This window comes from Quercus suber, unplaced genomic scaffold, assembly GCF_002906115.3.
Source record: "Quercus suber isolate HL8 unplaced genomic scaffold, Cork oak 2.0 scaffold_325, whole genome shotgun sequence".
NCBI classification, from domain to species: domain Eukaryota; kingdom Viridiplantae; phylum Streptophyta; class Magnoliopsida; order Fagales; family Fagaceae; genus Quercus; species Quercus suber.
The window spans coordinates 69011-80911 of NW_027069778.1; the positions used below are offsets into that span (position 1 = coordinate 69011).

General features: G+C 34.5%; 1 protein-coding gene across 1 annotated transcript; it reads left to right on the forward strand.

The window, feature by feature from the left end:
• The first annotated feature begins 2734 nt into the window (after window positions 1-2734).
• LOC112037823 (uncharacterized) lies at window positions 2735-3568 on the forward strand. Its single transcript, XM_024070654.2, has one exon. It carries the CDS (start codon window positions 2929-2931, stop codon window positions 3316-3318), a length of 390 nt encoding a protein of 129 aa, XP_023926422.1. The 5' UTR covers window positions 2735-2928; the 3' UTR covers window positions 3319-3568.
• The last annotated feature ends 8333 nt before the right edge of the window (window positions 3569-11901 follow it).

Sequence of the window (11901 nt, forward strand, 5' to 3'; positions counted from 1 at the left end):
GGCAGTAACTAAGTATAAAAAAGCAAAAAAATATTAATTAAATTCAGCGTTTCATTTAGAGCTTGTTCATAAATTAATTTGTTAGTCATTGAAGAAAATGGTAACAAGAGAAAGCTCTATTTAGAGAGAAAATTTTGCTTAGAATGAGAAAGTAATTGTTAGAAAATCAAAGTTGGTTACCAAGATAATAAAAAACAATATGGTAGCAAGAGAAAGCTCTATTTAGAGATTTTTTTTTTGCTTAGAATGAGGAAGTAATTGTCAGAAAATCAAACAGTTAATTCAAAGCCTCTCATATAATAATTATTGTTGGGGAGACTTTATTTTGGGGATTCTCCAATTGAATGGTTAATATAACAATATATAACAACACTAAACCTAAAAACATAAGCCTAAAAGTTTGGGCCCAACTATATTGGACAAAATGGGCTTTTGCCATTTTCGGACAAATTATATAAGGAAATGCCCTCATTTCCAAACTAAATAGGAAAATACTTCTCTTTTAAAACTCGATTTTTGATAAATTGAGTTAGAAAAAAAAATTTCTGAAGCCCTACAGTGATGTTTTAAGGAGCCTACTATGACGTTTTAAGGACCTATAGTGACGATTTTTAACTCGACTTCAAAGAAATCAAGTTATAGGTTAAAAAAAAAAAAAAAATCGCCACTATAGGTTGATTTCATTGCCTATAACTCGATTTCATTAAAGTCGAGTTAAAAAACATCACTATAAACTCTTTAAAAATGCCACAATAGGGTCTAACTCAATTTATCAAAAATCGAGTTTTAAAAGAAGGGCATTTCCCTATTTAGTTTGGGAAGGGGGGCATTCCTGTATATAATTTTCCCAAAAAGGGTAGAAGCCCATTTTGTCCCAACTATATTATATAAACTACTCCAATTTTTCATTATTATTCAATATAGGACTACACTTACACGTTTATATCTTACAATCTCCCACTCACACATGAATCATTGTGTCTATGTTGGTAATGAACAAGTCCTACTAACTCCCCCTTGCCTATGAGCTTTTTCCAGGATTGTTTGTGTGAGCTTTATGGCTTGCCTTATGTGATTTATACTTTTGAGGGGCTCCAAGTACATGCACCCTGTCCTCACTTCAATTGTGAAAAAGATTAGTCCTCGCTCGTTCTAGTGAAAGGGACCATGATGACTTTGCCACCTTATTTTACACCACCATGGGCTCGAATAATATTTGTTGGATTCCAATATAGTGTTGTATGAATTAAGAAAATAAACTAATAGTTTTAATTAATTTTCAAAAAATATTATCACCAAATTACCAAGCCAAAATGCATAATTTGTTATTATTGAATCAATTACAATATCCTCTTTAGCTTATGCCTAATTTGAAATCCACATCAAATATAGTAATATTTATTTTTTGGAATTTATGTAAACTCACTTAAAATCTTCACTTAGATCAAATTCAACAACTCTATGTGGTTGTAACACCCAAAAGCCTCTTCTTAAAAAAAAAAAAAAAAAAAAATCCAATTTTATGTCTCTTGCTTATGTCTCACGGATATTTTAAAAAAATGGTAAATTATAAAGTAGGTCCTTATCCTTTATACCATATTTCAATTTAGTGCCTACCCTTTCAGTTATATCAATTTGGTCCTCAACCTTTTAGAACCGTGTCCATTTAGTCTCCGCCGTTATTTCTTAGATGGAAATTGATGACGTGACAAACACTTAAATATTTTTTTTTTTTGACAACAACACCTAATTGCCGCGTCAATTAAAAAAAACCAAATTAAATCTGAATTATTTCCCTAAAATCCAAAATCCCTAACTTTCTCCATCTCTTCTCCCTCTCTCTTTCTTGTTAGTCTCCACTCATCTCTATCTTAGACTGCTACTGACCTTTATCTTTTTCCATTTTTCGTCTGCTGCGGCAAAGAAGATGAATTAGAGTACCAACAAACCCTGCATCTGTACATAGTTGCTTCTCTATATAGCGCCGGTAAATCTCAGGAAAAGTTTCGCATCATTAAAAAAGAAAACGAATGTGGGTGATCTTATGGCATCCTCCAAAAAGAAATCAAGTAAGATGCACTATATCTTGTAGTGGTTCATTTATAAAATACTTTCAAAAAAACACTATTTGCATTAAAGGAGAAAAAAATCATAAATCAACTCTACTTTCCCCGCCCAGGCATATGTTAGCGTATCATTTTCAAATCCAATTCCTTGGAAACTAAGCCTTAATCTTGAGGAATTGAGATTGGCTACATATATCCTTTTACATCTTCCAACCATACCGACAATCATATAATCATGCTTTTTGGGTGGTGACTAATGAGAGAGAGAGAGGAAGAATGAAGAAGAGACAAAGATGAGTTACTAGGGATTTTGGATTTTAGAAAAATACATGTTCCAGATTTAATTTGGGTTCTTTTAAAACTGATGTGGCAGTACAGGTGTCCGTTGATATGGAAAAAAATAAATTTTTAATAATGGCATGGACTAAATTGACACAGCAGTGAAAGGTTAAGGATCAAATTGATATAATTGAAATGTTAGAGACTAAATTGAAATATGGTGTCAAAGATAAGGATCAATTTTGTAATTTACCAAAAAAAAAATCTTTTTGTTTTCTTTGCTCTCACACGAAGAAATTCATGACAAAAATTCCTCGCTTCTTCCTATAGTCTCACTTGCGAAAAGCATTCCTTCAGTGCTAAGAAAAAAGTCATTTTCCCTGCATATACATAACAGTCCCGTTGTCCCAAAAAGTCATAGAAAACGCAGCAATTCCAACAACCCATTCCCTTATTAAAGCCCTCTCAACTCCTTCATAGTTGAGTCAAGCTCCCCCATCAAACACTCTCCACTGCCCACTAATCTCTTACATTCCCAGAAAATCAACTACGCCTTTTCTTCTCTCTACCTAAAAACTTCAAAATGGCACTGGAATGGGTAGTCCTAGGCTATGCTGCGGCTGCAGAGGCCATAATGATCCTCCTGCTGACCCTCCCAGGCCTCGAACCTCTCCGCAAGGGCCTTATCTCTGTCACCAAAGCTCTCCTCAAACCCTTCTTCTCAGTGATCCCATTCTGCCTCTTTTTGCTCTTGGACATTTACTGGAAGTACGAAATGAGACCTTCATGTGTGTCCCTTAATGCTTGCACTCATGCAGAGCATCTTCGCCACCATAAGTCTGTCATGAAGAGCCAGAGGAATGGGATTTTGATCGCTTCGGCGTTGCTCTTTTACTGGCTTTTGTACTCGGTCACCAAGCTCGTGGTTCGGGTCGAGGAGTTGAAGTATCAAGTCGAGAAACAGAAAGATTAGGACTTAGGAGTGATAGGGAAAGTGGAATTTCGTTTCGGGCTTGTGGAAACCCCGAAGTGGAGGTGAGTTTTTCTCATGTTTTTGTGAAAATAAGAACATGAAAAGCTTGAGATTGTGGAATCGAATAGTTACTCTGTACTGTGCCGTTAATACTAGAGGAGCTAAACATGTATTATAGATTTATACTTTTATAGTCTCGTATTAATTCGTAACTCAATAAAAACTCAAGTATCAAATACATTCATACATACATACGTCTTCATGAATAGGGCTTTTATTTTTTATTTTTAAGTCTTACAATTTTAATTCCAAAGTATTAAATTTGCAATAACAATTAGGAAGTGGCTCTCATATAAGTAATTTTGAATTTTCACACTCATTCATCAATTTCAAGATTTGCTTCTCCAAATTTCAAACACACAAATTTCAGTAGAAGCCAATATGGAATTCTAGACAAAAATAGTGAATAAAGCCTACCCATTGGTTGAAAAAATTAAAGAAAAAAACCATAAATTATAACATAAACAAATAGAAATAGAAAGGGAGAAAAACTGAGAAAAATAAATTTTACTTTCAAATAAAAACACTATGCTGTCAATGCCAATTTTTTATTCAGAGTTTCATACCACTTTTAAATGGTATTTGGTAAGCTAAAGATAGGTATTGAAGAGAGCCAAATTAGATATTTGTAAAGGAGAGCACCAGGTAAGCCAAGAGAAGAACATTGAGCAAAAGAGAAGACTTTTAGAGTATGTTTAGTTGGAGGTGGAATAAGGTTAATAGAAAATAAATAAGAGAAAATAGAAGTGGGTGTTTGGTAAGAAGAGAATGAGAGGATATTTTTTGGTAGGGCCAGGCATTTTCCGCCCGGGTCCACAAAAAATCCATCATAGGCATGAAAAGCCTGTTGCCTACCCAATTACCAAATTGCCCTAATTTAATGAGTCTCACCTACATTCCAGCACATGAAAGACATATCAGGTATCTCTCTCTTGCTTCTCTTTTGTTTCTTTAGCACAACCTCAACCACGTGAAACAACCTGTCTAGGTTTGTTCTTTTTCAATTCTTTTTTTTTTTTTTTTTTTCCAGCAATATAACATATATAATATTATATATAACTAGCCTTATTACACGTGCTTTGGGCGTGCGATGATGGTCTTTTTTATTTTTTATTTTGGGTGTCATAATGTTTAAAAGTGAGATGGAGATAGTATCTTAATTTTTAGGATCTTTTTCTATGTGAGTTTTGATAAAAGTTTGAAAATTTGAATTTAAAATAAAAAAAATGGTAATTCAAATTGGAGAAGATAAGGAAAAATCATAAAATTTAGGATTTAAAAAAAAAAGTAAATTACTCTTTTAACCTGTTTGTGTTTTTAAATTTAAAATTATTTAACTAAAAGATAGGGGCATTTTAGAGAGTTTAAGAATTTGTGTGAGGATATTTTAGTATGCAAAATAATAAAATCCAAACAAGGAATCCTATTATTAATAGTATAAATAACAAAGGAAAATAATATAATGAGTACAAAATAATAATAATTAATATAATATATTATATATAATTTTATTTTATTAATTTTAATTAATAATAATTAATATTTTCTTCTTATTTAATGAGTACAAAGAAAATATATTTTACATATTATGTAAAAGGGTATAAGAGTAAATTTATATAAATTACATTTTATATCATCCCACTTTTCTCCTCAACCACACAAAACAGATTTTCATTCCTCGAACCAAACACACATCAAGGGAAAACTAAATATTTTTTATCCCCTACTTTTCCATACTCTCACCATTTTTTATTTTCCCACTTTTCCATACTCACGACCAAACAAACTCTTAAGTTATAGGAGAGGGAAATGAAAGTTGTAAAAATTTTTAGAAAAAGATGTTGAAACTTCTTTAAAAAAGATAAACAATAACAGTCAAAACTCAAAAAGAATTGGTGTCAAATTGGGAAGGAGAGAGAGTAAGAGATAGACATGAAAAAGTCATAAATAGGGTGAGGGCAATTATTTTCTTGGAGAAGGAGAGGGGTGGGGGGGTCTTACAAAAAAGAAGAAGAAGAAGAAGAAGATGATGATGATATTTCCTATTTTTAACCCACTATAAATCAACTTCTAAAAATTTTTGTGTGAGCCATGGCCCCCCTATGTTATGCATAGTTTTGCCCCTATGGTTAGAGCTGAAAGTTGTAACTAAGACTCTAATGTTATGTTGAGGATAGAAATTGGATGGAAAACTCAAGACACACCTAAATCCACAACATGCTTAAGGGCCACCTTGTAATTAGTGTACCTAAGTTCACAAATTTAGGAAAGGGAAATGTTTATTACACAAATGCTTGTTGCACACACCTTGCACATACAACACTTTTGCACAGAAATTTGTGATATGCGAAACATTTCCCCAAAAGGGTAATGTTTATTACACATATGTCTATTACACACATCTTACACACAAGCTACTTTTGCACAGTTTTACCCTTGGTAGTCCCATGTGTAACCCTTATAATCCATTCACAAGTTAACAAGCAAGTATGTTGTGAAATTAGGTATGAGTTTGGGTGTCTTCGTAGGTGAATTGTTGGTTTCCTTTCATTTTGAGGAAGATTTACCATGTTCACCAACAAGGGATGTTGGAGACCCTATTTAGGGGGGAAGATGAGCGATGTGCATGTGTGGATGTATTAAGAAAACTTAAAGGGACACGGAGAAATCGGTTGTCATGGATTTCAATGTGGCACATCTGGTTGAGTTTGTTGGGTTGGAGGATCCTACAATGAAAAAAAATCCACAATGAGATTAATAAGGATGGTTCTATGCCCAATAATTCATATGAGCCTTTAACTAATGTATTGCCCATCTTGTGCCAAGATGAATATTGGCATTTTCTGTTCATGGAGGAAAAGATGAGTTGCTCTAAACTAGAATATAGAAAATTAGGGAGTTTTCTGGTTGGTATAAAGTATCATTGGATTCCAAAGAAGTATACCAAATGCAATTTGTTTGGTCACTAGCCTAAAGATTGTGCCCCACATACCAAGACTAATGGCGAAGGAAGCCAAAAGCATGAATTCCTTGTTAAAAATTACTCTAATATACTTAATGAAAACATAGCATGTAGGATTATTTAGAGAAGAAATTCCATTAAAGTCCTAAAGAAAAGAGTTTGATTTAAAAAATAATGGTGGTTGCAAGATCAATTCAGTGTATGTGAGAGGAGCAACGTACTACCTTCTACGCTAGACCACATAATGAAGAGAGCGCATAACAATCAAAATAGACTAATTGTTATGTTTTAAGGGCGATGTAGGAGCTTCTCCTTGTGTGCAAAATATTGGTCCATCTCATTATGGGTCTACAAATAAAAGACACATAATAAGAGCATTCATAGAAGGCTTGCTACTAGTGCTTTAGTCAAATTTCTTCTAAAATGTTACTTTAAGAGCAACCGCATCAGTTTATGGATAATCTTGCAAAATACAAAAAGTAACTCATTTTACACATTTTGACCAAAAAAACACCCACAGGTGTAAAATTGTGCATAAATGCACAAGTGCTACAGTAACCATGCATATATGCACGGTTACTGTAGCTCTTCTATACATTATTTTAATAATTTCTAATTTTGCTCTTTTTTTTCTCTCTCTTCTCCATCTATGTTAGGACATATGTGTTTTACTTGTTAAGAACATATGTCATTCTTTTATGTAATTGGCTAATCCTTTGACAAAACGCACTTAACTTGTAATTGGGTAGTTCTAGGTGTTTTTAATACTTCAAAAAATAAGGTTTCAAGATCAAGTGTTGAAGTCATCAAGTCTGTCCAAGAAACAAGCTGAAGAAGTGCACAGTCATTAAATCTCGATACCTGCTCGACAGCTTCTCGACACCTTCTATCTGTCGAGGTTTATATAATTAGAATTTCTGATCTAATTTCTTGGGATCCGTGGATGTGTCTTTGGATCTTCTTTTCTTCTAACCCTAGGCATATAAAAAGATTGTTTTAAGGGCCATCAAAGTGTACACAAGTTGCACAAGCATTGAGCAAACTCTATTCAAGCAAATTGTGACCGAAGACAAAGTTATGTCCTAGATCATCTCTTCTGAAAAAGTTGCTGTGTATGTGCACCTTTGGGTTTTGTGACCAAGCATCTTCTTGATCTTCATCGTGGATAAACAGAAGAACTTTGCAGCCAACAACTCTTTCTAGTTGGTGATTGAAGTCGCGTACTGGGATCCACGCATTGGTTAGTCACGTACTTGGGAGCCGTGAATCAAAAAGGGAAACTGTCACTACAGAACAAGTCCAATTGGGTATTGGGGTAAGGGTTCAACTGAAGGTTGGTAAGGTACTTGAGATTTTTTTACTTGTAACCACTTGTTGTGATAATAGTGGAGTTTCAAGAGTGGTGACCTGAAAATCACCCGGTGGGGTTTTTGCTGTCAAGTTTTCCTCATTCGTAAACAAATCACCATGTTATTTATTTTCCGCTACATAATTAGTTTATTGATGATTTGTTTGTACTACCATGTGTTTGTATGTTAAATTGATTAATTTATAACTTGGCTAATTAATTAATAAATTTAATCACAAGGGATCAATACGGTTGTGGCCTATCAAGTGTATCAGAGCAGGCACACTCTAATTAGGTTTAATCTTTGTTGTGTTGATTCATTGACTCTTGTTTGTCATGGATAGAGGACAGTCATTAATCATACCTCCTTTATTTGATAGCACTATGCATACTAGAAAGTACGCATGAGAGCATTCCAGCAGTCTTTAGATGAAAAGGTGTGGCAAGCTGTGGAGATTGGCTGGACCAAACCAAAGAAGCGCCAGCCGATTGGGATGAAGCTAAGATCAAGGCGGCAAACTTCAACAGCAGAGCGTTGAATGCCTTATTTAGTACAGTCATCAATGAGGAGTTTAAGAAAATATCCTCCACAGAAACTGCAAAGGAAGCATGGACCATCCTCTAGACAACCTATGAAGGTACAAAGGCTGTCAAGGATTCAAAGCTTCAAAGACTTACTACAAGCTTTGAAGAAATAAAGATGGAGGAGGATGAGTTGTTCGATGAGTTCTATGCCAAGCTCAAGGACATAGTGAACTCAACCTTCAATCTTAAGGAAACCATTCCTGAACCCAAGATTATGAGGAAAATGCTATGATCTCTACCCGAGAGATTCTATGAGAAGATTACTGCTATAGAGGAATCAAAGGATATGACAAGATTCCTTTGACTGAGCTGGTTGGAAACTTGCAGACCTACGAGCTAGGATTATCTAGGATTGGCAAGTCGGGTAAAGGCAAGAGCATGGCCTTGAAGGCAAAAAGTAGTGACACAAATGAGTCTTCTGATGATGAAGATTCCAAGATGAAGTCCTACATTACAAGGTAGTTCAAGAAGTTTATGAAGAATGCCAATGGGAGGAGCTTCGATAAGGACAGCAGAAAATCCAGTTCTTTTTAGTCTAAGGGCCAAGACAAAGGGAAAAATGATGCTAAGGATGGCGATCAGTACACTGTTCCTGTAGGACCAAAGGGTTTTGGATGTCATGGATTCGATCACATGAAATAAGAATGCCCCTCATATCTCAAGAGCATTGGGAAGAGTAAGGCATTTGCTACAACCTTGAGTGACATTGAGCCTAAAGATGATTCCGACAATGAGGATGACGGAATTTTAAATGCCTTCATTGCCATAGTCAATCCTACTGAAGGATTGTTGAAGACGTGGAAGAAGAAGAAGAATTGGTAGATTCTAAGTGTGAAAAGATGGATGATCAAGATGATATCCATACAACCTATAAGAAGCTTTACAAGCTCTTTGAGAAGCATGAGAAACTATATAGACTGGCCATCAAAAAGCTCAGTGATGTGGAACTTGATCATAAAGAGTTTTCCACAAAGTTTGATGAAGCTAATCAAATAATTGGTGCACTGAGATTTGAGAACAATTTCTTGGCTGAGAAAACCAAGAAGCTTGAAGCGAGGCTGTTTCAAGTCAGAGCTCAATTAGAGAGGACTTCAAGTGCAAAACTTGATAAGATGCTCAGCATTTAGAAATCTGCTTTGGATAGAACAAGTTTAGGGTATGGTCTTTCTTCCTCTAATACTGCTTCTACTAGTACTACTGTGTTTGTTTCTCCTACTAATAATACTGAAATTGCGAACACTGATGTTAAAACTAAATTAGCTAGTGAGAACTTAGACAAAGATAAATCTATCTTAAGAGCACCCCTTAAGTAGAATAAGAAAGATGTTAAAAACCTTAGGGCTAAGAAGGCTAATTCTCAAAAGCCTAAACAGAAGAAACAGCATATCTGTCACCATTGTGGAGCTGCTGGTCATACACAACCAAATTGCTACAAGTGGTTAGCCACTCAACAAAGCAACGGTATGATCGCATCTGGAAGCCAAAATCAGCTTTGTTAGAACATATGTGTTTTCACTTGTTAAGAACATATGTCACTTATTTATGTAAATTGGCTAATCCTTTGACAAAATGCACTTTACTTATAATTTGGTAGTTCTAGGTATTTTTAATACTTTAAGAAATAAGGTTTCAAGATCAAGTGTTGAAGTCATCAAATCTGTCCAAGAAAAACAAGCTGAAGTGCAAAATCATTAAAACTCAACACCTGCTATCTGTCGAGATTTATAAAATCAGATTTTCTGATCTGATCTCTTGGGATCCATGAATATGCTTTTGGGTCTTCTTTTCTCTTAATCCTAAACATATAAAATGATTGTTTTAAGAGCCGTCAAATTGTACACAAGTTGCACAAGCATTGAGCAAACTCTGTTCAAGCAATTTGTGATCAAAGACGAAGTTCTTGACCTAGTTCATCTTCTCTGAAGAAGTTGCTGTGTATTTGCACCAAAGGGTTTTATGACCAAACATCTTCCTAATCTTTATCGTGTAGGATGAACTGAAGAACTTTGTAGCCAACCTCTCATTCTAAGTTGGTGTTTGAAGTTGTGTACTGGGATTCGCGCATTGGTTAGTCACGTACTTGGGAGCCGTGCATCAAAAGAAGGAACTGTCACTACAGATCAAGTCCAATTGGATATTGGGGTAAAGGTTCAACTGTAGGTTGGTAAGGTACTTGGGATTCCTTTACTTGTAACCGCTTGATTTGATAATAGTGGTGTTTCGAGAGTGGTGACCTAAAAATCACCTGATGAGGTTTTTGTCGCAAGATTTTTTTCCATTCGTAAACAAATCACCGTGTCTTTTAATTTCCGCTGCATATTTAGTTTTTGGTGATTTGTTAGTACTTCCACGTATTTGCATGTTAAATTGATTAATTAATAACTTGGCTAATTAATTAATTGGTTTAATCACAAGGGTCATTCAGTTTGTGACCTATCAAGCTTCAATCCTCTGTTGCTCCTCTTGTTAATCTTCTCAAAGCTCTCATGTTTCTTTTGAACTTGAACGATTTTAATTCTTTCCCCTCAATGCCAGTTCAAGGGTTTAATCAAAGGAAAGGTTCTTCCAAGGTGTGGAAGAAAAAGGACTCTAAGTGATTTTATCACTTTCTTCTATCTTCTTGTTTTTGTTTGTTGCATTACTTGTGTGTTTTGCATTTATTTTGAGTCAATCTAGTTTTATGCTTTGCTTTGTTTAACATGTTTTTACTTGTTTGTTTTTCAGTTTTTTTTATTTTGTTTTTCATATAAAAATATATAAAAAAATTGAAAAATTAGAAAAATACAAAAACAGTGTGTGTTTTGTGTACTTTGGTACTTGTGTACCTTGGATGGCCATTGAAACAAAGTTTTCTAAACTTTTTATCATCTGTAACTTAGATGAACATTCTTATGCACAACTAAGCAAGTGAGCTTTGTGGCTCTTGTTTGTGATGAGTAAGATTAAGTTATCTCTTAAATTTAAAACTTGTATCACTCTTTTTAATAGGAATGACTAGAAAATTCTAAGAGAAAGGCATAAATAACTATCTCATTACTGTTGCCCACCAATCATAATATGACACCTGTATGCTTTGGCATAGCAAAAGTGCAGTGTCAAAGACATTCGTATGCTTCGGCATAGCAAAAGTGCAATGTCAAATGCTTAACATCTTAAAAAAAAAAATGCTTTAAATATGATTGCAAGCGTGTATTCTAGGAGATGTGGAAGTTATAGGATGTACCTCGAAGGTGATAATCCTTATCAAATAGTTATGATTGTGTGTGAGTTAAAGTGATTTTTTTATATCTCAAATCGTCATAACATGCATACACATATACAATCTTGCGATATTTTTCACACACAACACGCAATATTCTTTGCTACTCTTAATACATGTGCAGGTACAATGTGATTTGGCCATCACAAGATTTTACATGTGCTAATGTATGCTCACTAAACTGTCTTGACTTATTTTTGAAATATAAAATTGGTTAGACTTGTTTAGTATGTGTGTGTGTGTGTGTGTGTGTGTGTGTTTTTGAGGATCCATGTGCTTAAAATTTCTGTTAAGAGATAATTTTGAGGGCTAAATATGTTGATTGGATCATTGGTTGAGTTGCATGTTGGATTGCATTCATGTTTGTGT

Excerpts from the sequence above, each read along its gene's own strand:
- LOC112037823 (XM_024070654.2), top strand. The coding sequence starts at position 2,929 with ATGGCACTGGAATGGGTAGTCCTAGGCTATGCTGCGGCTGCAGAGGCC.